Here is a 27797-nt window from a genome sequence, read left to right on the forward strand (position 1 = left end):
CTGTAGAAGCTTGTGTGTGTGAACAGAATCTTAGAGCAGGTTCTGCATATTTCCCAGTTTACAGCCGTATCGGTGTGTATCAGAGTGAAATATTTATGCACATAATATAGAAGACAAGCAAGATCTTGGGATAATTGAATAGTAAGCTGAAGGTTGAAGGTTACTGCAGAAATATATTCAAGAAAGGTTTCTGGAAGCATTTCAATTTTGTGGAAAATGAAAATTGTGGGGCTAGGTGTCATGAAAAGAGCAGATCAAACCATCCCACTTTATATGGCACCCAAACCTTTAACTGTTTCTAACCCCTATACAGGTGCCCATCTTAATACAGCAGCAATAAGGTTCCAGGGTTTTAACCCCTTAACGACCAAGGATGTATATTTACGTCCTTGGCCGGCTCCCGCGATATACCGCGTCATATCAGGTCGGTCCCGGCATGTATCTGAAGCTGGGATCGCGGTGCCGAGCGCTATTTACCCTTTAGATGCGGCGTTCAAAGTTGAACTCCGTGTCTAAAACGTAAGTGAAAGCTGCCAGGCTGCTCAGTGGGGCTGATCAGTAGCACCGCAGTGAAAATGCGGTGTCCCGATCAGCTGGGACACGAGCGGAGGTCCTCTTACCTTCCTCCGCCGTGTCCCTTCAGCGATTGACTTCTATAGCTTTGCAGTGAACAGGGTATAAGATCAGTGTGTGCAATGTTATAGCCCCCTATGGGAGCTATAACACTGCACAAAAAAAGTGTAAAAAAAAAGTTTATAAATGTTATTCAACCCTTTCCCTAATAAAAGTTTGAATCACCGCCCTTTTTCCATTAAAAAAAACCATGTAAATAAAAATAAATATAAACATATGTGGTATCGCTACGTGCGTAAATGTCCGAACTATAAAAATATATCATTAATTAAACCGCACGGTCAATGGTGTACGTGCAAAAAAATTCCAAAGTCCAAAATAACGTATTTTTGGTCAATTTTTATATCATGAAAAAATGAATAAAAAGTGATCAAAAAGTCCGATCAATACAAAAATGACACCGCTAAAAACTTCAGATCACAGCGCAAAAAAATGAGCCCTCATACCGCCCCATAAGCGGTAAAATGAAAAGTTATAGGGGTTAGAAGATGACAATTTTAAACGTATACATTTTTCTGCATGTAGTTATGATTTTTTTTACAGAAGTATGACAAGATCAAACCAATATAAGTAGGGTATCATTTTAATCATATGGACCTACAGAATAAAGATATGGTGTAAGTTTTACCGAAAAATGTACTGCGTAGAAACGGAAGCCCCCAAAAGTTACAAAATTTTGTTTTTTCTTCAATTTCGTTGCACAATGATTTTTTTTATCGTTTTGCCGTATATATTTTGTGGGTAAAATAAGCCATCATATGGATTTTTTGGTGCAAAATTGAAAGGGTAATGATTTTTAAAAGCTGAGGAGGAAATCCGAAAGTGCAAAAATGGAAAAACCCCTCATCCTTAAGGGGTGAAAGCTATATTGACTAGGGATCGACCGATATCGGTTTTTTAGGGCCGATACCGATAATTGGTGCAGGTTAGGGCCGATAGCCGATAACTTATACCGATATTCTGGTATAAGTTATCGGCTATTTAACCCCCCGCGACACCGCTGCAGATCATTGATTTAAAGCGGGCGCTTTAAATCAATGATCTGCAGTGGCTTTTGCTGGGTCATAGGCTGCCGCCACCACCCGCTTCTCTCCCCCTACATGTCAGGGTGGTCAGGGCCATCCTTCCTTCCTTCCTGTAGTGTCTGGGGGCGTTCCGGGTGAAGAGTGAACCGGTCCGGGCTGTCCTTATTCTCCGACGGTCATCTTCTCCACTCCGGCCTAGTACGCTGCATAGACGCCGCTGCGGAGTGACACCCGTGCGCAGCGACGCACCTGACTTCACAGCGTAGCGGCGTCTATGCAGTGTACTAGGCCGGAGCCTGCCCGGAGTGGAGAAGATGACCGCCGGAGAAGAAGGACAGCCCGGACCGGTTCACTCTTCACCCGGAACGCCCCCCGGACACTACTGGAAGGAAGGATGGATGGCCCGGACCACCCCCATTACGGGTAAGTTTAATTTTTTTATTGACTCGGAGGGTGGGAGAGGGGCCCGACCGGTATAGCGGTATGGGCAAAAATCCATACCGGTATACCGCCCAGCATCACGATGGGGGGTGCGACGCGGTGCGGTGGGTCGGGGGTGCGGTGCGGCGGGGCGGGGGGGGTGGCGGTCGCGGTGTGGTGGGGGCGGTGCGGGGGGGCGGGGCATTATCGGCTTATCGGCAAGGTAATTGCCGATACCGATAATGCCCAAAATCGTGATTATCGGCCGATAATATCGGCCATACCGATAATCGGTCGATCCCTAATATTGACTTACCATATTTCAGAGGAAAGACAATGGTAGTCAGCTCACCTATTCCTGCTGCATGGCCCCAACTCCAAGATAATGAAGAAGGCAAATGGAGGGCAAGCAATAAAAGGGGTAGCAAAATGAATAAAAGTCACAAACATGTGATCAGGGTAGATAGGAACATATCTCCAAAGCATGGAAACGCTGAAATAACGCAAAATTAATTATGTGGTTGGAAACGTCATTCCAGTGTTTTCACTCATTGGAGATAAGTTCTTATTTACCCTGATTACATGTTTGTGACTTTTATTCATTTTGCTACAATAAAGTGAAAACTATTTGATTGCTGGTCCTCCTTTGCCTTCTATATTGACTTATTGACATAATAGACATTCAGAGTAGGCATATTAATTCTTCAACAAACAGACTTATCACCAGAAAAAAAAAAAAAAAACTTTTTTGTAAATAAGCACATGGTTAAACTGGCCTAGTCATGAGTACTATAGTCATACTTTTTTTTTCCTCCATAGTCCTTTTCAGCACAGAGATATAAGCCTTTTTGTTATAATGCCAATGATGCTTAAAAGTCTTATTTTTCTTATTATGCAAATGACACTTAAAAATCCAGAGGGTGTTCCCCAGCACAGAAAGAGCCCAGGTAAGTCCAACCTATGCCCACTACCCTATTAGACTGACAACCACTGTATAAAGAGGACATTGGTGGACTTACCTGGGCTCTTGCAGTGGTGGGGAACTCCCTCTTGGCTTTTGGGTTCAATGTGCATAGTATGAAAAAGTCTTATATCTCTTACCTAAAAAAAAAAAAAAAAAAACTATAGAAATAAAAAGGTATGCCCAGAATCTGATACTGGATTACATCCTTCTATCCATCGCGGCCAAATGGGGGATCAGACAATAAAGCTAAAACTGAAGGATACGGGCACATAAATTCCTTCTATAAGGCTTTATCTTTTAGTTTTTCTTCTATTTGTTTTTTGTTTGGTGTTTCTTTAAATCTATTGCAAATTGAAAATACTCAATTTAAGAAACATCAAATAACAGAATGCATTTCCTGGATCTAAGGTTAATAAAATGGCATTCAAGTGTAAGAAATGCATGTCTGCATCTTCTTCAGTTATAAAAGAAGTATATATAAATTGTTAAACACTAAAGGAAATGTTCCATTTTAGTCTTATTGTCTTCACTATACCATACTTTAGAAATTGTACACAGTGTTTGAACAGATTTCTTATTGTGAATTACACACTTCTTTGACATTTTGGTTTGAACATGTGAATGGGATTCTTGCCCTCTGTTTCAGTCTTTAAATCCTCCCCTCAAGGCACATGAGAGATATAGGACACACAGTAGGACTCTCTGCAGATTCAATACAATTGGTCTTATTGTTGAAGCCTGTATTAATAGTGTTTGGCCCAGTGGCATGCAGAATGTATTCTTTAATCCTCAGAAACTTAACAACCATTCCTACTGTCTACTTCCACCTCTTTCATGTTTGTCACCTTTTGAAAAACGTTTTGCATATGATCTCTGTAGATTTGATTTATTAAACAAGAGCTGACACAGTGACAACTCTTCTACATTGTATACCTTATAGACATACATATGTCTACAGCTCAGATGTTAACCATTTGCACAATATATACGCTCAGCTTTTAATAATTAAGAATAGGTCTGTATGAATGTAGTCATTATATTGCAATAAGAAGAGGCATGCACCATGGTGGTAGACTTATCTTATTTCTACAGCATCATTTGCTTCCCTCAATGCAGGTTTCGTGTAACACGTCACACACGTAACACATCATCTTTACATCATGACATGTTCTGGTTTCTAGAGGTTGTAGAGGTCATTCAGCATTGTGTCAACACTTCCTGTTTGCTTTATTGTAGGCTCTGAAGATTGTTCCAGGAATTTCACCAACTATAATGGCACCATTGAGTCTCCTGGCTATCCAGACAAATACCCACACAACCTAGACTGTGTATTTACTATCCTGGCCAAGCCAAAGATGGAGATCATCCTGCAGTTCTTGACTTTCGACCTAGAGCACGACCCCCTTCAAGTTGCAGAAGGAGATTGCAAATATGATTGGCTAGACATCTGGGATGGTATTCCACATGGTAAGAACGAGAGTAGCAGAATTATGTATAAAATGGAATTATTGCCTGTGGGATGGTATTTGAAGATATTAAAGGGGAACTCCGCTGCTCAGCGTTTGGAACAAACTGTTTCAAACGCTGGAGCCAGGAGCTTGTGACATCATAGCCCTGCCCCCCTCATGACATCACACCCCACCCCCTCAGTGAAAGTCACGCCCCCTCCCATAGACTTGCATTGAGGGGCGGGGCGTGATGTCACGAGCTCCCGGCACGGGCTCTAGCATTCGGAACAGTTTGTTCAAACGCTGAGCAGCTGAGTACCCCTTTAACATGTAATAACTACTACTGAATAGATAGATATGAGATAGAGAGATATGAGGAACAATAACTAGACCCTTTAACTTTTTTCACATACAAAGACTTTTTAAAGATGTTGTATAGTACAAGATACCACAACAGTTGAATATAGTTGCAGCTGGCATCACGTTGGTGCTTCTTCTCTCACTGGTTGAACAGCATGGTTGTAATGTTTTTTTCTCCAAAGGTTTCCACTAAATCAGCCTTTCTACCTCTTTCTTTGTCTCATCTCCTCAAGATACTAAGCAATGAAATCACTACCTTTCGCACTGCAGTGTATTGTATTAAATTACAGGAATTTTCAGCTGTCTCTACATATATCATTCCAGCTGGTAGACTGTATAGAAGATAAGAAAGCAACAGAGTGCTATTAGTAAAAGACAGAAGGAAATAGTGTCTACTGCCCAAAACTGATGTCACTGATGCTCTTATTTCTCTATCTGTAGTGGGACCCTTGATTGGCAGATACTGTGGTACAAAGACCCCCTCTGAGATCCGGTCTTCAACTGGAATCCTTTCCCTCACCTTTCACACTGACATGGCGGTGGCTAAAGATGGGTTTTCTGCTCGCTATTTCTTTGCTCCTCAAGAGGTCCCTGAAAGTAAGTTGAATATCTTTCTGCCTACCTGGCAGGCCTTGACAGTCTTCATTTTCATCTGTCAGTACACCTGCCAAACACCTGTCTTATTTCTGCATTGTACTACCTGAATTATTCCAGGTTTAGTGTGTCTTTGATATTATTCCTATGTCCCCCAGCCCGGATTGTGATTACATGTTTTGTATCCATCAAATGTTATTGAAGCTGGTGCTGTTTTCGACAGTACAATAAACTCGCCGTCAGTCAGTTCTATCCCCTCGGTGCATAATTGTCTGACGTGTTTGTCTCACCACACTCTGTATCATTTTTATTATTCTTTTCCCGCAAAACCATGCGTCTTCATTAATAAAAGTTTTCACCTAAATTGCTTTTTTATTTGTTACTCTTGGTTTTAGTGAAAACTGAAGAATTGTAGGAGGCGCAATCACAAGGCTTCCTCATTTGCACGCCAATTCCCACAATGCCTTGGGAATAGTTTCCCCGCAGAGTGGCTTTAATTAAAGAACATCTTTTGAAAGCAAACTGTAATGTTTATAGGTTATGAGACGGAAGACGATCCTCCATTGATGTTGATGTTTTTTTAATTAGCTTGTTCCTGCATTCTCCACTTATTATGCATTCTGCTTATTGTCTCAGTAGCACCTTATTGTCTGCCAAACTTTTCGAGAGATAGAACACAGCACCGCTACATGCTGCGGGAGCTACTGTACAACATTATTAATTCTCATTTTAATACCATTTCTGCGAGTTATAGCCTAGAAAACTTAATAGAGACACCTTTGGGAAGGAGCCACAATTATAGATACCTGGCTATAATATGCAGAGCTGTCGCCATAGAAAATAGTAACGCATCACCTAGCTTAGGGCTGATCTCAGAAAATAGGCCCAAGCGTGTCCATCTCTAGGGGCTTGTTTGTGGATCAGACCCATAAATACATATTTCTACTAATCGGTTGAAGTTTATATTGTGGCAGATTAGCAGTATTTCTTCGGATAAGCCTGTGTTTTGCGCTCCCTAATTTGTTCTGCTGTTGCAGATTCTCACATTTATGGCTCGCAAGATGATGCAGCTTTTTTTTTTTTAGCCATTAGAAAGCTCACGAATGGATGATTCAGTAAGAGTGGCGAAATGTAGAGGATGTTCCTCAAATGTGTATTTCATTTTAGTGACAGTATTAAAAGGCTTGTTAGAAAACTCTGCGGAGTATTACCTGATAGTTTGTGTGTTATTTGACTACTGGGTAAAACAGCCCTGGATATTAATTCTGTCTAGGTTTATGCATTTAACCAACCTTGTCTTCTGCAGATTTCCAATGCAATTTTCCCCTGGGATTGGAATCTAGAAGGATATCCAACGAGCAGATCTCTGCATCTTCTGCATATGCAGATGGTGGATGGACCGCCCAGCAAGCTAGACTAAACAGCGATGACAATGCTTGGGCTCCCAATCATGATACCACCAGGGAATATCTGCAGGTGCGTTTTCTTTTCAAAGAATTAAGTAAAAAAATGGCTGTAGCACTTCAAATAGAATCAACAAGAGTTTTAACATGTACCAGGATTGTCAGAAAAAACTCCCCAAAAGACCACCTATTAGAGAAGACCTCCCCCATATCCCAAACATATTTTATGTGATGGATTTTCAGTTTACCATTCATTATTCATACAAGTCATTTTCTTTGAGAAGACCACCTCCAGAGAAGACCACTTGTCAATGCCATTTTTGTTGGTCTTCTCAAAGAGACCATATAGGTATCAGATGACTACACTGGGTCTCCAAGCTCTCTTTAAGAATAAAGTAGTCATCTTCTCTTCTTAACAGGATTGATAATATGTATATATGATAGGCCACCAGCAGTTACCACATCTCTGGGGGGGTAAGAATGTAGCTTGACTGAGTTATACTGAGGAATATAATTACATCTGTTTTGTGAAGTGTAAAATAGTATATTAAGATCAGTAGAAGAGACTTTTTCTGTTGCCAAGGCTTTCTAACTTAAAGGGTTTATTCACCAAGAGGTAATTTTAGTATATACCTGACAGACAGTAATGGAGATGCTTAGGAATGATCTGCACTTGTCTTGGGGCTAAATGGATATGTTGTGAGATTACCATAACACTGTGGCTAGCTTTTTGTGAACTGGTATTTCCTGTTTGAGTTTTTTTCTTTGCCTACAAATCCCATAATTCCATTTTCCTCCCTCCCACACATCAGCCACCCCACCCACTGAAACATAAATGAGCGGCAGCCATTCAAAAGACCTGTGGTTTTCAATCAGGGTGCCTACAGCTGTTGCATTAGTTGCAGATTGATTTCTCTCCCACCAAGCAATCGCTCCACCCATTGAAGCACACAGGCTCCCTGTCATCAGCTGACTAGTGAGTCAGGTCTCGGCCGCATTGCAACCTGGGAAAAATCTGAGACAACAGTAATTTTGTATGCTGTTAAAAATAAATATTGGGGTGAAACTCACATAAGAATTGTGAGAAAACCGTAGGTACAGACACAATATTATGAACTACACTAACTTTACAGCCCCCGTAGCATAGTCAAATAAAAAAATTCCTGGAATACCCCTTTAAGGAGTATAGTGATGTTATTCACTTGTATTTCTAATGAAAGTATTGGCCTTATCCTTTTCAGCCTACATTTTGCAATTCTATTAAATATCTGAAATCTGTGTTATGGGCAGTATTACACACCTGCAATGCTGCTGTTAGAATCATTTGCAAAGTAATGCCAATAAATGAGGGAAGAGGCTTATGCTGCAATGTCGGGTGAACTGGTTTAAATCAGGTATATTGATGTATCACGCTGGGCTCCTGTCAAGGACTCATTTGAATCCCTTACAACATAGTGGTTTGGAAGCAGTTGCTTTGCATTGGGAAGGTAGCCCTCTTAAGTGGATCTCACTGCACCATGCTCTAGATTAATTGTTAGTCAGGAGGCATAATGCTAAGGCTGGTGGGAGTGCCGTAATGAATTGATCCTCTGCAGAAACAGGCTGCAGCGCTTTAAATCACCCCGTCACCAGTCAGCTCCCTCAGGATGCGAGCCAAGTATAACCGGGATTTAGTGTACAAGAAAAAAGTCTAACTCCTTCTGAGCCAGTCTGCACGGCATGGCATAAAGCATGAGGTTAATAAACACTTGTTACTCAGCTAAACGGGAGCAAGATGGGCATATCTTGGATGGGATTGTTATACTATATTCTTTTCTAAAGAACAATGGCTTAAACTACTGAAAGGCAGAATACTGGTAATAGAAATGGATAATAACCCTAAACTACTATGTAGTGAAGCTTAACCTGATCATTACCATATACAACGCAATACATTGATCTTCTGAGGTTCCTCAACAGCCACAGAATAGTGTTTTAACACTATTGATGCTGAAATAAAGGACAGCCTAAAGCCTTGGCCTATCTGCCAACCTCCCCACCCCGATGCCACGAAGGCCAAGCTATAAACATTGATACATTTCATAGTCTCACCTATAGTTAAAAGGGGAAGGACATTGTTTCAGCAGGGCTGTGTCCTACTGCCAAATACTAGGATAATTTATTCCACATTAGTAATCTGGCAGGAAAAAGAAGCCACCAAGCAAAATGCAAAGTGTCTTTGGACAGTTACTGCATTAAAAAAAAAAAAAAAGTGTGAAAAACGTCAGGACTGCATAGCCAGATTCTGGCTGCTCAGTTTCTGTAGAGATTTTATCAACTTTACAAAAGTTATTTCACAAGTTTGTTCTGCTTATAATAAATGCTCTATAAGATTGTAAGATACACTGTCTGATTTGGGGAACAGAGAAGGAAAATCTGTTCTGCTTGATTGCTGTCACTGTTTATCAGGCGGCAAGTTTATCATGTCGGGACAGCAGCAGGATAAATATGGTCCTAGCTGTTTGATAGCCAGCTTCTGGCTGGGAGTTGCTTGGCTGGCAGGTATGAGCTCCAGACCTCCCATTAACATGTTTGGCTTGGGGAAAGAAAGAGGGCCAAAACTCTGCCAGTGACTTTTGACACTGTTTGACATTTGGAGACCGATTTAAGAAATTTAATATACCCACATATCTTCAAAAGTAAATGGCCCACGGACCCTACCGGTAGACTGACGGTAAATCAGAGCATAAATATAACCTCTCAACATAGTCAGAACAATTGACAGTTTTTCAAGTTCTCTTTGTTTGTTATATGAAACCACTTAGGAAAAAGACAGGTCCTTATTTGGGTTCTCTTATCTTTTCATAAAAGGGACATTTCAGAAATAGTGACCTTTTACATTTTTCTTAAGGGGGTCATATTTATTAAGTTTAAAAAAAAATGGTTTACCTGTTATTCTAGGTCATTACCCTGTTCTAAGTGCAAAATAACCTTAACATCCTAAAGATGCTGACTAGCAATTCACTGTAAACATAGAATTGTCCCATTCTTGTCTGGCTAGATATCCGGATGGATTAAACAGCCTAGGTGTATCTCATCTTACTAAAGACCCTACTACTCCAAAATACTAAGCACACTGTTATCATTTCTATATTTCCAGATTGATCTCCGCTTCTTGACTTTGTTAAAAGCAGTGGCAACACAAGGCGCTGTATCAAAACATACAGGAGTTTCCTATTATGTCAAATCATACAAGCTGGAAGTCAGTACCAATGGTGAGGACTGGATGATGTTCCGCAATGGTAAAAACCACAAGGTAAGGCTGGATTTTTTTTGTAGATAAGTATTGTGTGTGTTATTGCCCAGAACCTAAGTGGCAAATTGGTATATTGTGGAGTTAGGATGGAGTTAAGATTTTCTTCAGTAGGGGGTTGTATTGGTTGAGCATGTTTTGATGTCCCTAGAGGAAATAAAATAAGGACAATATGATCTATCCACTGGGAATGGAGCTGCTGACAGACTGAGCTCACATGTCAAGTCAGCTCTGTCCCAGTGGAGGAATCTAGTGGCACTTGTTGAGTGCCATGATGTAGGAATATCTCAGCCACATCTGTTTGTCCATGCGGTCATCCTACTCAACCAGTAAAGAATCAGTCGGCCGCTAGATATCTGCCGCTGACTCATTTATTACAATGTTTCATCACACTCGAATGCTTTTATGAAATGATATTTAGGGCAGCTGTTTCTGATTGACTCTAATGAAACCATTTATTGTGCTCTTTGTCACCAACATTTCTGGCAGCAATAAGATGTATAAATAGACAGAACTACTACATGGATTTTTTGTACTTGTCAACAGAGCAGACCCTGGGCTTCTAAACTGATGCACGGTGGTTGACAGCAAGTCAAGGGGAAAATGTTTTCCCATAGTCGTGTCTCATCTCTTGGTTGAAATTTGCTGAGAATTTATGCTCCTTCCCATCACATGCTGTGAAAACAATCACAAAGCCACATGAAACGCCTGTTAGGGAACAAGCAAGGCCTAAAACTAAGAGAGCAAGACTTTCTGCAAACAATTTCACCATTCCTAGCTGAACGCACACTTAATAGGCATGCCAGTCCTATAAAAAGTAAATTATGGGTAACAGGCATGTTCCTCTTATGAAAACCAGGTTTGGGGTAATAGACATGTCATTTGATACCATGGACTTGTCTCATGTAATCAGCTTAACTGGAATCTATAGTCTAACCAACTATGACCGATAACCTGGATGAAGACGTGTCAACCGTCTTGTACCATAAAATCCATCAACTGTATATTTTCATAAAGCACGTATTGATTCCTAGCGGTGGCCTTCTATAAATCATATTCCTAATGTGACCAGATGTTTAGCGTGTGATCAGATGTGATAAAACTGGCCAAAAATGTTCCAGTTCAAGAATCTTCTCCTCTGATCTATACTACATGCAAGAAATTTGCAAGGATGATCAGTGCAGAGTAACAAGGGATGCAAACTGTCAGGAAAATAGGATCTGTTATAGCAATCATGTTTGGCAGAGATGTATTGAGTCTTCCGTCTGCTCCCACCATCTGTAGATTTTGGAAGGAAGTGTACTATGTTCTGTGTGTGTTGCATGTTCCCAAGGGAGTGTTAACCCTGTTTTTTTACCAGTAGTAGAACACAAACCATCACAAGGAATGAAGTAGTGTTTCTGGGTCATGACACCCCATTTCCTATTGGACACGTGACACAAGTATTGTACAAGCAATACAATGATGAAAGATCCTTCCCTAATAAAACATGCATCCTTTTTTTTTCTTATTGACTTGTTGTCTACTTCAGTGCATACACTGTTTTACTTCTCGTGCATAATGTAATTTCTGAAATGATAGTGCAGTTTATAAATGAAATCTCTTTATATTAATATGCAACATATTGCAGTCTATAGAGGCATATAAAACACCTATAGTGACAGGAGGGATAAAAAGACGTCATCAGCAAAAAAGAGAAAATGCTGATCAAATGCACTTGTAGGAAGGAAAGGATTATTTATGCAAGGGACCTTTGAGCAGGGCATCATGGCGGATCACTGCAGTATTATGATCTGCGCAGTCATGCCAAGTAGATTTGTCATAACTGCCGCATCTTGACTCAGCGCCACAAAAGAGGCAGGCGTTTAAATAAATGTATACAAGTCTATATACGTGTCAGGCCATTAAAGGCATCTCGGAATTACTCCCTGCTGCCTGATGGGTGGGCTCTGTGCCAGCTGGAACAAGAACCCAGAGCTTAAATGTACTTTCTTAGCAGAGAGAAATAGAAAAAGTGAAAATATGTCTCTGGATGAGAGAAAAAACATGAGTAAGTAATCCTTCCAGTGTGCATGACCTAAGGTGCTTGCAGACTTATGGATTTAATAGCCCCCAATTCATTGGATTAATACAGATTTATTAATGTGCTGCTATTAATAGATTGATTTTAGAGGTTTAGTTTGAAGCCAGGGCGTTTCATGTATAAAGTACAGATAATATTTAGGTAGAGCGAGATCGTTCTGTGACCTAACGTATTACATTTAGCACCTTGTTGGGGAAAACTGCTTTGTAGAAAAAGTGTCCATGTTGCCTGTAGCTCATAGAGTCCAGACTATTCCAATTGATGGCTTGCTATCGGAGATAAATATAAGTGTGGGTGTCAGGATTTTGACAGCATTTCCCCCCCCCCCAATGGTTCACATTTTATTAAGCAAATTTCTAAAGCAGTATTAGACAAAAATAATTGAATTGTGCACCACGCTTGACAAGGAAATGGGGCTTATCAGAAAGTGGGAGTGGCTTTGATGAAAGGGGTGTGGCCTTAATGTGCCCATAGCAATAAATCAGATCACTTCTTACTTACTTCAGGGTCCTTTTTTAAAAATGAAAGAAGCAATATTATTGGTTGCTATGAGCAACTGGGAAACTGGGAAAAATTCCGCTTGGAAATTCCATTGCAGCAATGTTTTCAATGTGATTCTGCCGCAACATGCACACGGTAGAATGTCAGCACTGGAAACATCTGGCATGGAAATTCAAATTCTGGTCTCTGCCCTGCTGTTTATAAAGCACATTTCCCATCGGTCCTAGTGCTAGCATGTTCTGCTGGTGCCTCCTGTCTGTGAAATGTCCACACATTTTGCTAGTACTGGCACATGCCATACTTTTCGTAGTGGCTGCAGTAGGCATTGCAGCAAAACCCATTCACTTAAATGCCCTGAGAAGTAAAACATGCACAGGGCCACCTAGTGGGTAAAATATTTTAAAACAAGATAGTTTATTTTACATGTAAGTTACATGCAAAACCTGCAAACAATGTTTTATAGTCTTTGGTCTCGGTATGCCTAAAACATTTACATGTATTCATACGTAACAAGAATGTGAATATCTTCCTTAACATTAGATAGATAGATAGCAACAGGAGAATACAGCAGCACACTGCTAGCACAAAGATATAGATAAAACATGAGTGTATAGATGAAACATGAGTATATAGATAAAACATGAAAAGCTATACAGCTGTAGTGCAATAAATGAAAATATGAAATTATGAAACAGTGAGGTACTTAGCTTGCAAATTTGGCGGCCAAATAGCTTGGACCGTCCCACCACGGTAAGGTGACCCCAAGCTATTTGGCTGCCAAATTTGCAAGCTAAGTACCTCACTGTTTCATAATTTCATATTTTCATTTATTGCACTACAGCTGTATAGCTTTTCATGTTCTATCTATATAACTCATGTTTTATCTATATACTCATGTTGTATCTATATCTTTGTGCTAGCAGTGTGCTGCTGTATTCTCCTGTTGCTGTATATTTAGCCCAGCAGCCTGCACCTGCAAGCCAGGTCCATATAATAGTTTGGAATCATTAGTGCTGGCCAACTTATTCTTTGTTAGATAGATAGATAGAATGTTAAACTCCCTATGACCCCGCCAGAGGCACAGCAGAAGAGTCTTACATGGATTATGACAAAATTTTTTTTTATTTTTGCTATTACTATGCTCATTTATTTTGGAATATTTAACTATTTAATAATTTTTTGTGTAAATTGTTCCTAACCAGGCACTTACATTGCATACTGAACATTGCATACTGATTAGTGTTAACTAGGACTTACTTTTCTATATAATATCCTTTTCTAACATTCCCTAAATATTTTCAACGTTCTGATTCCTCTGCACTACTTCAATTTTCCATGGAATGTCTCAGTATTTATATCCGTAGCATAGAAAGTGCCAGGCATGTAGGAATGGAAAAAGACCTTCTACAGTTATACTGTATTTTGCTGCAAGGGGACGTGTGGGTTAGTATACCTTCCAAAAGCATTGTAGTCAGTTTAACTCCTAAACCACCAAAGAGATGAGCTCTAAATAGTCTCACTGTGTTTAGCTGATATTACATTATAGCTCACATATACTGTTTTTCAAACAAAATGAGACACAGGCTATAAGAGTAGAATTGCCTGAAAATCCCTCTCTGTCTGTGTTACTTGTATGAACTATGGATGGGGAGGTAGTGATGCCTAATACTGAATGCAAAAACCAGAAATGAATTCCCTTCCCGCTGTCATCGCACTAATACAGCATACTAAATGGGAAAGGATAGAGAGGGGAAGCCTGCTTAATGAGTTCTCATGACTGTACGTGCAGATAGCAGGAGAGAAGCCTTTAGAATGGGCACCTCTGCTTCTGGGATGTAATCTGCCAGAAAGAAGTACTCCATGTCCATACGTCACATCCAATATGCTTCTCAATTACTAAGGATAAGACATTATGCATTGCAACATCCTTGTACCTAAAGGCAATGGCGCGAGCCACGTTAAATATTACAGACACATATACAGAGCAGTAACTGGAGGCGCCTAAGTGAAAGAAAATAGTTGTAAAAAAAAATCTAGAACTGTGCCCATCACTTGTAATGTGTCATATGTGTAGTATATATAGTATCACACTGTATGGAGTGTTGTTTGTTACATCATTGATTAGTTAGTATTGTGCATTGTACTGCCCACTGTTTTTCTCATTACATAGGCCTTCAGAGCCCCAAAAGTATTAATGTCCAATGCCTCTTGCACCCTATGATGATATTAAGAAAACTGTTGTGCCTGCAATTGCATTTGCTTGTTTACATATACATGAATGTGTAAAAAGACCACCATAAAAAAATCCCTACACTATGGGGGAGATTTATCAACACCTGTGTAGAGGAAAAGTTGCCCAGTTGCCCATAGTAACCAACCAGCTGGCTTCTTTTGTTTTTCAGAGGCCCTTTTTAAAATGAAAGAAGCAATCTGATTGGTTGCTATGGGCAACTCAGCAACTGTTCCTTTGCACTGGTTTTGATAAATCTCCCCTGAAGCTACACAGACCCCTGCCAGTTTGAAGCACTGCCCTGCAGCTTTCTTTGAGCTGTTGTAAGCAAGGGTGGGGTCAGCCCTGAGGGTCCCATTGATTGTAATGGTGGCTTCAGAAAGGACTCGTCACTTCTATTTTGTGTGGTTGGCCATCTCTGGTTGAAGTCAATGGGAGCAGGGTTTTTTAAAGTGTCACTGTGTGGTTTTTGACACAGAAATCGGTACAGTTTGTACATCAAAAACCATATCTTGATCCAGTGTATGAAGGTATTCCTTGGATTCTTACATAAGGCACCTCACCTACAATTCCGAACACTATATATAACAGTGCATCTGTTTTTTCCTGGAGTATTTCTTTAAAGGGGTACTCCACTGCCCCAGCATTTGGAACATTTTGTTCCGAACGCTGGGTGCGGGCTGCGAGGGTCATGACATCACGGGCATGCCCGTCGTGATGTCACGCCATGCCCCATCAATTCAAGTCTATGGGAGGGGGCATGGCAGCTGCCACACCCCCTCCCATAGACTTGCATTGAGGGGGTGTGACGTGACATCATGAGGGGCGTGGTCATGACATCACGACCCCCGCAGCCCGAACATGGGGCAGTGGAGTAACCCTTTAAGTACAGAATGACAAAACTGAATCTGGCCTATTTGAGCTTCCCATTGTACAAAGTATCGGAACTGATATTTCCTCCAGTTAAAATATCACCAGTCCCCAGAGACATGTGGGATCTCAGGCTTAACCAGCCAAATGTAAAAGGTCACAGATAGAGACCAATAAGATTTCAACTTCCAGGTTTAAAACAAAATAAATTATCTATTTGGTTGCTGTAGGAAGTAGTGATTTTGTTATACCTATTTCTATGTATGAGGGCCGCAGTGTTTCTGTGGCAATTGAAACATTTCTGAATATTTAGCAAGCATGGAGTCAAGCGGAAGATACCTTTAGACAAGGCAATATCAGCTCCTTTGATCATGTCCTCAAACAGATCTCATGTAAAAGGCACAGCAGTTCTGTGTTTTAGCAGATATGTTACTCACGAATGATATTTTCCTTTAATCATATTACTTACAGAAAGGAACCTTGAGCTGATATCCTGGACTTAGTCAGTATGTGCATAGAAAGGATTTGTTTGTGCGCAGTGAGCACCTAAAACAGCATCTACCTTCTAATTATTACATTTCATAAGAAGATTAAAGGGGAACCTCGTATAATAAAACAAATATATGAAAAAAAATCTTAGGCCCCATTCACATCACACTTTCACTGTCTGTTGTGGTCAGAAAAGTCAAAGTATATTGAAATATACTGCAGCCTATCTGTGGCATATCCGAAGGTTTCAATAGCCCAAATATAGTCCAGCCATAGTTCACTTCATTTCTGTATATATTTTATTGTTTGGCATAGCAAACCATAGACTACCATGATTTTCTATCCTTCAAATAAATCATATTTGCATAAGGCATACCAAATGTTGGCACTAGTAGACTACTGAATCTAATGAAGCCTAAGGCTATACAATCGGCATACTGCGCTATACATTTAAATTCCTTTTTCTTTATGGTATTGTGATGTGTATGCACAACAGACAATGAAAACATGAATGGAGCCTTATAATGTTAAAAAAATGTTATCCTCACATGTTGACATTAATAAAACCAACAACCTCCATTAATCAAACCTAATAGGAGATAATGCACATGAGATTAGAATTAATTGTAAACTACAGTACATGGGCAAGTGATCATTCTGTCTCCTATGTTGCACCATGCGACAAATAAAGTGCAGGTGGCACTGCTGTAATAATACCCTACTCGGATTACTTCATTCCTCCAGTTGAAGTTATTTCTTATCTGAATTTCTTTCCTACAATCCCTAAATTCCACACGGATGAAGTTTTGAAATCCTAATCCTGTTAGTACACTGACTTCTGAAGCACTTTCTCCCTCACCCCCTTTCTCGGTATATATTTATGAAGGGAGGGGGCAGTTAATCCTACAAAGGGCCTACAGGTGCATTACAAATGCACAGATGGCAGAAAGAGCCACAAGTCAACGATCAGAAACGTCTACGATATTTAAGTGTGCCGCATAATGACGGTCAAAGCAGAAAAGAAAGGAGAGGGAATTCAAAGCTTTATATTGTGTTTTATTGTAACCGTAAATTAATAGGTTTAGTAAGCGGCCTGAAATGAATACCAAATGGAAATTATCTGCAATCTACAACATGGAAAATGTGGAGAAATACAGAAAATACATTATCTTGAGTCTTGATAAAAGAGAATACTGACAGCTGGATATGGAAAGAATCAAGGGCAATTTTGACTGAATCATATAGCAAAAAATTTATTTTTGGGTTCATATTTATTAACTATTTTTTGCCAGCTGGTGGAATCTGAGATTAAAATTGTCAAGAATCATGGCATAAATATAAAAATTGGTGCATTCACCAGTTTTGAAAAGATTTATTAATAAGAAAGCCAGAAAATGGTGCGATTTTGGTCTACTCATGCTTATAGCATATGTAGATTTATGACTTAAATAAAATACTTTTGGCTTCTGAATCGTTTATTTATTAAGTGACAAACGCCCTTTAATAGATCAGGTACTTCAGTGGCTGTCCGTAAGCTGTGCTTTGAAATCTATGTTAGCTTCAAACTACCGTAGCCTAGATTTCAGCTGGTTCTCTAGCATGACTTGTAAAAAAATCTGGTTGGCCCGAAAAGGCTTTTCCCCTTTTCTACCCACTTTTCGCTAAAATCTGCCTACTTTTTAGGCATGTATTGTAATAAATTGGGTGTCATTAGCTTGCTATTTTTCTTAGATTGGCATATGAAATGCCACACTTAAACAATGGGAGCCTTCATTTTAAAGTTAATAATTCAGTAAGATATATTTAAAAACACTGTAAAACAAGATATTAGTTTATAAACAGGCTGTCCTCTAAGCTTTTCACCTTGGAAATCAAGAGGTAGAGCCTGAAATTATAGAAGAGATGCATTCTGTAGATTCAGGATCTTTATAGAAACCGCTCAAAGGCTTTTCACAATGAGAAATGGGAGAGGAAAGAAGGAAGAACAATTTGTTAGCACAACATTTGAATAGTACAAGTGTAATTACGTCTAATGTGCGGCTCATCCATCTTGTTTGCTTCTCTGTCTTCATGTCGCTGCTGTGCAAAGATTGGACTTTTAGATTTCTTTCCCACTAGAGTGATGTATACGATGGCACTTGTGATTTGTGATTAGATCATACACACTGCTCGCTTCTTGTGACAGTAAACTGAGTTATCGTTCTTTCATAATCACTATGGGGGAGATTTATCAAGATCTATGCAGAGGGAAACTTGCCTAGTTGCCCATAGCAACCAATCAGCTTGCTTCTTTCATTTTTAAGAAGGCCTGTAAAAAATGAAAGAGGCAATCTGATTGGTTGCTATGGGCAACAGGTTTTGATAAATCTCCCCCTATGTGAGGATAGTATGGCTCTATCTTGATGTGTACATAGTTAGTCTCATACTTTATGGTAACAAACAATCATATTTGAGATGCATTGGAAAAAACTTATGCATGTACAGAGCCCAGACTTTATGTTGGCACACAATTTGTGCCCTTACATAATAGTCTGTAAGGCCCTGTATTTTTTAATTCTTCTCTAAAATCTAAATTTCTTTGGTGAATAGTTCTCTTATAGGGCATCCAATGGAGCATGCCATGAATAAGGTTGAAGTTATACAATGGTTCATTGGAGTCCATAAAATGTTGATGGGTGATATATTACAACTTTGTAAAACCAATAGAGCTGTAAGGAGGCCATGTACATGTAGGCATCACAATTAATGATTCTTTAATTTATTTATTTTTATCAAGTAATATTAATTTTTTACAAAGTTTTTAAAAAGCAATTTAATTTAAAAAAATGTCTCCCTAAAGTGAGAAATTGGCTTCTAGTGTTTTTTTTTTCCTCCAGGGTAATAGGCTTAACTGGGTGAATGTATGAGTTTTTTAAAAGGAACCTGTCTTCACTTTTATGCTACCTGAACCATGAATCATCGAGGTGGTCCCTATCAGTCAAGATTGATGGGGTGGGGACAAGTCATTAAAGGCCACCCAGTTGTCTTGTTCAGGCAGCATGAAAGTGATTACAGGTTTCCTTGAAGCCTTGCAAACTACTTTACTATTTTTCATGAATAGATTAACAATGTGATATAGAAAATAAATTTAAAAAAATGGGTCCACCTGTAAAATTTATTCACAACTAGCATATGAACATATATCAGCTTTTTATAAGAATTAGATTTACTTTGACTAAAGCCATTGAGAATTAATGTGCTTATGAGCAATTGCCTAGAATAGAACACCAACACAGAAGCCAGAATGTTGTCCTACTGGACAGGATGTTTTCCCACTTATACAGTCTCTAAAGGAAGTCTTTTCAACTTATTAACTCTAATTAATGCCAGGAATCCCATACCCAGTCCCTGGCCTTTCCCATCAAGTCGCTTGTATTGTGTTTTGCATCTCATTTGTATGTGGAAAGCATATCTACTCCCTGATCACTTTAAGCACAAGGATACATTACATTCTCCATTTGGGAAAGTTTGATGAGATTATTTACAATTTTAAGATCTGGTACCAGAGGGTCTTAAGCATTAACCACATCAAGAAAATGAACTCTGTTTACTGATCTCCATTAAAGAGATTTCTTGTGTCTGCATCTAGTAGGGATGAAGATTAAATAGCATATGCTTAAAGGGGTTATCCAGGAAAAAACTTTTTTTATATATCAACTGGCTCCAGAAAGTTAAACAGATTTGTAAATTACTTCTATTAAAAAATCTTAATCCCTTCAGTTCTTATGAGCTTCTGAAGTAAAGGTTGTTCTTTTCTGACACGTGTCTCGGGAACCGCCCAGTTTAGAAGCAAATCCCCTTCGGGACAGTTCCCGAGACACGTGTCATCAGAGAGCACTTAGACAGAAAAGAACAACCTTAAAGGGTACCTCTCATCAATTTTTTTTTTGATATATTATAGATTAATATATGCAGAATAACTTTACAATTGCATGTTATTAAAAAATATGCTTCTTTCTATTTAATTTTCCACTTTGAAGAAATGACCACTAGGGGTCTCCCTACCAGTCCTGGCAGCAAGCATTTCAGACTCATGCTGGAGTCCTAAACACTACGAGCTGCCAGTCTGCTTTGTTCACAAAGGAGAACACTCAGCTGCCAGCCTGCTTTGTTCACAGCCTGTTTGGCTGTGAACAAAGCAGGCTGGCAGCTCTGAGTGTTTAGGACTCCAGCATGAGTCAGAAATGCTTGCTGACAGCACTGATCGGGAAACATACAATAGAAAGAAGCATATTTTTCATTAACATGCTATTGGAAAGTTATTCAACATTCATTAATCTAAAATATATCAAAAGTTTATTTGATGAGAGGTACCCTTTAACTTCAGAAGCTCATAAGTACTGAAAGGATTAAGATTTTTTATTAGAAGTAATTTACAAATCTGTTTAACTTTCTGGAGCCAGTTGATATATATAACAAAAGTTTTTTCCTGGATAACCCCTTTAAGACTTAACATTTGCGTATTTTGCATTCATTCTTGCCATTCTTTTATTCAGTCTCTTGATTTGTGGCATTGATACCACACTAATTGTCCCAATTTAAAGAAATACATTGGATACTACATTTTATGTATACTTTAATGTAGGGGAGAAATATTTTTGCCCATATATCACCATTTATAGACTATCAACCTTCATTGCAAATTTGTTTGGTTACCATGGCCATAGTTTGTGTCGCATCTTCTGTGTGCTGGGCCATACCTCCCAGCTCTGATGCTTGTTTTCGGCTGGACCCACTGTATAGTCTAACAATGGGAGAAGTCTCCTCTGACACATTCCCAATAATTATTTTCCTCCTCTTTTTTTATGCAAAGTAGTGTGAAAGTAATCTTAATTTATATGTACACCATAAATCTAAATACAAAATTTTTTGGTGAAAAATTATTCATGTGTCTTTTATCCTTTTCTAGATTTTCCCTGGAAATAATGACACCTCAGAAGTGGTATTGAACAAGTTCCCACAGCCAGTGTTGACCCGATTTGTCCGATTCCGTCCCCAGACATGGAACGTGGGAATAGCAATGAGGGTTGAGCTTTATGGCTGCCAGATCACAGGTCTACATGATATATTTGTTATATTTAGCACATAACTTTTTGATGTTAGAACAAGACATTGGCCCTGATTTACTAAGAGTGGAGTGTAGGTTTTCTTTGTGGGTTTTGATTCCCTACAATTTTTTCCCCAGTATTTAATAAGGTTTCCCTACATTTTCCACTTTCCCTACATTTTGCTTTTTTTTTTTTTACACATGCTCTGATCTGTAGGGTTTTCCTCAGCTGAAATCCACCAAATTTTCTGTGGAAACCTTAGTAAATATGTTGGGTTTTTGTGAAAATGTCGTGAACACGCCCCCTTTCACAGATGGTCACGCCCCCTTTTCAGGTTTTCTTAGTAAAATGGAGAGTTAGTCTGTTTTTTTTTTTTTTTCAATTCTGGCGCTAAAATTCTGGCGCAGATAGAATTTCTGGCACAATGCACCAGAATCTGTCTAACAACCCGACAAAACATGTCAGGTTTGCAATAGTAAACGAGGGCCAATGTGTTTGTTGTGAACTATGAATGGACTGCCAATAGTTGGTACTTTACTTAAATGATATTTGATTTAACAAGATTACTACTAATATTTCACTTGAGGATATATGAAGCATTATTTATTTTGACTGTCATCTTTCTTTGGCTTTTTAGATGGTCCATGCTCCAACATGTTAGGAATGATGTCCGGCCTTATTTCAGACTCTCAAATCACAGCGTCTTCTACCAGAGAGTATCTATGGCCTTCTGGAGGGGCACGCTTGGTCAGCAGTCGATCAGGCTGGTATTCCCGTATGACTATGGAGCAAGCAGGAAAGGAATGGCTGCAGGTTGATCTTGGGACCCTTAAGACAGTGAAAGGAATCATTATACAAGGTGCTCGTGGGGGAGACACCAGCACTGAAAACAGGGCATTCGTGCGAAAATTTAAAGTGGCATACAGTCTGAATGGTAATGATTGGGAGTATATTCAGGATTCTAAAACAGACCAGCCCAAGGTATGGAAGGCAATTTTTATTTAATTTATGTTAATATGTAGATTTGAAGGTATATGAAGTGATTGTAGGAATGTGGAGAATATATGAGACATATGATTAATTAGGGCCCCATTTCACTGAGCGACACGCGTTGTTAAAGGGCACATATCTCCTACGTTAGCACTAATTTAAAGAGCCTTTTACAAGGCTAAACTATCGAGCCTTTGCTTGCTGGTCAGCTGTTTGCTGGCCCTAGTACACAGTGATATTGTTTTGTATTAGCTGTCAAAGGTATTGTGAACTTGAGATTACAAATTGGTTTTTTTCCTTGCCGAGTAACCTGCATACAGTTTCACTTAGCTTCAATCTTCATATTTCTATTCCTTATCAGCTATAGTAAATGTATTACTTGTTTTTAATACTTGAGCAAATATTATTTAAGTTTTGATGTTCTGGGATTATGTTATATGTCCCTCAGCTTTTCTGTAAGGGTGCGTTCACACGGAGTAATTCAAGAGGAATTTACTCGAGTAATTCCTCTTGAATTCTCCGCTCCAAATTAATGCAGATCTCCTCTGCCCACTGACTTTATAGTTATTGATGCTGGCCTGTTCACACTGCGGAAATTCTGCTAGCAGAATTCCGATGCTGAATTCCGTTCCGCTTGAAGAAAGAGCATGTTCATTCTTCAAGCGGAATCCGCTAGTAGAATCCAATAGAAGTCAATGGTAAAAAAAAAATTCAGACCGACATCGTATTCGCGGGCAATTTGCGCGCAATTTGCGCGGAAATGGCTGAAAAACCCTTCACTTCTTTCTCCCCCATGTCCGCGTGCAATTCCGTGCGCAATTGCTTGCAAATTGCGTGCAAATTGCGTGCAAATTTCCCGCAAAAAAAATAAAATAATTCTGCCCGTAAATTTTTCAGCGTGAATTACTCTCCATTTACTCCGTGTGAACGCACCCTAATAGTTATTGATCTGTTGTTCCTCTACTTACATTATGCTTGACAGTGAAGGGAGAGGATATCCAAAAGTAACCCTTGTGATGTTTAAACTTCTTTACAGTTGTTTGAAGGAAACATGCATTATGACACTCCTGAAGTTCGCAGATTTGATCCTGTTGCTGCACAGTTTGTACGAGTTTATCCAGAGAGGTGGTCTCCAGCTGGCATGGGCATGAGGATGGAGATACTTGGCTGTGACAGAACAGGTAAGATGATCGTTTTGTGGTTCATTGAGAAATGTACATGTTCCATAAAATGTATTGAGCATTTGTAGGTTGATTTGCTAAAATTCACTTTAGAACATATTTACATAAAGAGATTGTCCTCCACACAACTATGAAACAAATAGAATTAAACAGAGAGATAGACCTCCATAAATGTGGTTTAGGAAAATCTTAAAGAAAAAGATTTTTTTCTAAAGAGCCACCAAGACACTACAGTCCAGCTTCTAAATATGTGGCTGAAAGTAATCTCTTTAATATTGTATTGTAAAGAATGCTTGTTACAGTATATGCTTATGGAACATTGAAAACTTATCTCTGTTCACCAGATGTGCAGCTGTCACAGCCTCTGGAATTATACGAAACCACATCTGCGACACACATCTCACGTACTTGTCACTGCAGGAAGTAGAAACGATTGGTCCTTAATATATTACTTCTCAATGGTCTTCCTAAAACATAATTCACTTCTATCTTTTTTTCATTTTATAAGATTGCAATTGCAAAAATCCATGAACCTCACCTCAGACCCATGGGCTTAGGTTACCAGTTGCTCCACCTTTTTTGTAAGCATGGGATTTTCCAGCATATATATGATAAGCGGCTATTTTTGGCTTTGATATAAACACTTCATCATAACCTGTGGAATCTTGGATATGAAATATGAGTGCCCACTTCTTAATCCTGCCTGTCTTCACCTTATTCCTACTTTCAAAAAACTTTGAAAACAAATCTCTCCTCTTCAATATTACATTCATGATCTAAGCTATGTGAGTGAGGATGACAGCTGGCACCTCTATGTTCTTTCCTTTTCCGCCAGTCTCAGATACCATTGGACTGGCTGCCTGGGGTTAATAGCTGGCCAGCTCTAGGCTGAGGTTACGGCTTACTAAAGGTTGAGCATATCGGATGTCTCTGGGTCACTAAAGGAAGAGGCACTCTGGTCATGGTTTTTAACTCCCGAGTGAGTTGCCATCTGATGTTCCACCAGAGACTGTAGCTTTCACATAACTCTGGTTAGCTAAACACAAATGACTCCACATGACTTGGCCCCTTTTAAACCTATGTAATGCCCAGTGGGGGCTGTCACTTTTTTTCCCAGTACATTGGGTGATGGATTGTTTTAACATGTAACAAGTAATTCATGTAAATAAGAACAACTTAGTGAAGTGGCCGAACCTTCATTTCACTTCAGAATTACACATGTAGCAAGCATCTGTCTACATGTCACTTATTTTAGAACTGCAAAAGGGAAGTTATTTAATTCATAAAAAAAAACAATTGTAGCACTAAAACAATATAATAAGTGCAAGTCAGAGCACAAACATTTGCATGCCACCATTATATCAGCACTTCTTATGTGATCAATCTCAACTGGTCCCAGCAAGAACAGTCAAGGGCTTCAAAACAGGTTTAGATACAGTCCTGGAACAAAATAACATTAATGTTTACACAGAAATATAGAATCACTTCCCCTTCACCCATACCGGTCCCTTGGTTAAACTTAATGGACATCAGTCTATTTTCTACTGTACTATGTAACCAGTAATAAACTTATTTTGGTTACTACTGCAAGGGATGGAAATGCTGTGGATTCTACACAGCTGTTAATCTGCACCAAGCAGATTTTGGTACAGATTAGGTAAAAAATAAAAATAGTCAATGGAAGGAATATTTTCAACCAAAGCAAGTCAGTTTTCTTGTTTATAAAAGGTGAAAGTTTGTGCACAAATATATATTTGTTTTATTCAATTGTGTCTGTGTCCCTAATGCCACTTTTCCAAAACTGGGCAGGGCTTATCTGGGGGATTCAAACTGCTATGAATTATAACTGAAAAAATTGCTATAGGTGTGCACGATTTATTAAGAGGCATCCTCTTAATACATTTGGTGCTTCTTAGTTTTAGGAAGTTCAGTTTAAGGCTAGGTTTCCACACAGTTTTTTTTTTTTTTTTTTTTTTTAACTCCGACTACAGTTTTTGTGCCAAAGTCAAAAGTGGATCCCCATATATTTTGAATACACTTCTGGTTTTGGATCAAAAACTGCAGTGGGAGTTTTTCAAAAAAAACAAAAACGCCAGAATAAAAACCTGTGTAGAAACCTGACCTAATACTAGTGTGTGAAATGCTGGTGTGATACATCTGCTTCAATGTGTATAAAATCTGCAGTGCAAGTTTATCCAATAAGTAAATTGTCATGCTGGGGGTTTAAGCTCCCCATGTCAATTTCTAGGCAGATTCTGTGTATATGTTTTCTGCAGTGTGTCCATAAATTTTTTTGGGTACTGTAATATGCTGCCGATTTTTTTCCCATACATTTGCTGCAGTAAATCCTCAGTAGATCCGCCTTATGTAAACATACCCTTAAATTAAAACAGTTACATAGAATTGCTCAAGTCATGGCACATCATAACAGGCCTGTAGGCTAGGACTTTTCTTTCAAAATCTATAACTACTGATACATTCTGGGAATAGCCCTTCAGACTGGGATCTTACATAGCTACTCAAACAAGAGAGTAAACTGACAGCAGCCCAACTCCTGAACACCTGACAACTCATTCTCCAGGTCCAGCTACCTTCTGATGTGTTCCGCCGCTCTCAGCCATACCCTGCATCTGCTATGGATCTTTTTTTTGAAGTTCCGAGCGTCTGCTTTCAATTACTGCACTGCTGGGCGTCTCAATCTGGAATTTCTTTCTGCTGTTGGTCTGTGCTCGGAAGGGGGATTTTTCCTTTCCACTTTCTATTTCGCACACCACAGTGTCTTTTTTTCCCATTATTTCAGGCAGTATTCTGCATTGTAAAGGAATAATGAGATACACAACCGATTCTTACGTCAGCCGCAGATCACATTCTTCTACGGCTGTAGGTTGATAATTGTATGGTTGGTTGGTTAGAGGTATTAAAAAGGTAGAGATGAAGTCATAGACTTTTGCAGCCACATATGTATTAAGAAGGTCAGGCAGTGGGCAGATTGGTGCAAAAAATCTTTTGATTTATTTAAGAATCTTACTTTTGCCTTCTGTTTAGAATAGAAGCAAGTTACCACGGGAGATGTGAGTTCCAATGGATCCTAGCAAACCCTGTAAACTAGCTTTGTGCTAGCAGACTGTACTATTCTTGCTGTCAAAAGTATTGCAAAGGCTGACAGACCCCCCCCCCCCCCCCCCCCGATGAAGCTCTCAAGCCAGTTGATTGGGAACACAGCTTTAGTGGTCATGTTATTCGTGTTTTCTTATCTATTGTGTGTTTAAAGATTACATTAAGATTACATCTTAATATGTACAGTTTTTAGCTTTACATTATACTTTACGCAAATTATTTTTCAGCTGCTCTATAACAAAGCCTTTAAATTGCACGTCTGCCATACATGGGTGTATACTTATTATTCTCACCTTGAAAAGAGCCACAAATATACACGGCTCAAAAATACCATGTCACAAAATAGAGTCTCTTCTGTTTCTCCTGTGGTATTCCCCAGGGTGTCACTATTGCTGGTAAACAGCTGTAAGGTCTTATACAATATCGTCACAGGAATTACTTTAGAATGTGTTTACTTGGTTTTGGACATGCCCCAATGTTCTTTTAATCATTCCTGGCATATTGGAGGAGCAGATCTAGAAAGTTCATTGCTAATTGCATCTAGATTCAAATGTTACCCTTGTAGGACAGGCTCATGAACACAACTGTAAGTCCTTATTAATGTAGTTATGTGTTGTGCCATTTGTAGACTATTCCATCTAATTTTCTTTTATTTAGCAATATATTTACTGTGGAACCATATAATGGTAATATAATTAACTGCATAGTGAACTTCTGCACGGACTCCTGCGCATTGAGGTTTTTTAAGCAAAGAGGCATAATTGCCTGTAATAAGGGTATTAGGATGTGAGGAAGTTATTAGAGGCATACCAAATGGTTATTACATAGGTTCCAGACTAGAAAAAGGAAATACGTTTTAAATGAATAAACTTCATATAGAAAAATACTTCATGTCTGGGTTCAATAATGACTAAGTAGAGATAATAAGTCAGGAAGTTCTTATTACAAAGCTATATGATTTTAGTAGATTTTGTGCTAACATATTACTTTGGAATTTCTTGAACATCATACACAATCAGCTATTTACCTATGCAATTTAAAAACTAGAGAGCGAAATGTAAAATCTTTATGGTCTAAGGATGAGGCAAATGTATCACAGTAGCTAAAACT

General features: G+C 39.1%; 1 protein-coding gene across 3 annotated transcripts in view; it reads left to right on the forward strand.

Moving 5' to 3' along the window:
* Positions 1 to 27797, forward strand: part of NRP2 (neuropilin 2) — a 112660-nt gene that overhangs the window by 40912 nt on the left and 43951 nt on the right. For all 3 annotated transcript variants that reach the window (XM_056536196.1, XM_056536197.1, XM_056536198.1), the window contains 7 exons: positions 4279 to 4509; positions 5292 to 5447; positions 6751 to 6920; positions 9987 to 10142; positions 21261 to 21405; positions 22037 to 22380; positions 23426 to 23570. In XM_056536196.1, coding sequence (XP_056392171.1) covers positions 4279 to 4509; positions 5292 to 5447; positions 6751 to 6920; positions 9987 to 10142; positions 21261 to 21405; positions 22037 to 22380; positions 23426 to 23570 — 1347 coding nt within the window. The remainder of the gene's footprint in view (positions 1 to 4278; positions 4510 to 5291; positions 5448 to 6750; positions 6921 to 9986; positions 10143 to 21260; positions 21406 to 22036; positions 22381 to 23425; positions 23571 to 27797) is intronic.

Source organism: Hyla sarda, chromosome 8 (genome assembly GCF_029499605.1).
Source record: "Hyla sarda isolate aHylSar1 chromosome 8, aHylSar1.hap1, whole genome shotgun sequence".
Classification (NCBI taxonomy): Eukaryota; Metazoa; Chordata; class Amphibia; order Anura; family Hylidae; genus Hyla; species Hyla sarda.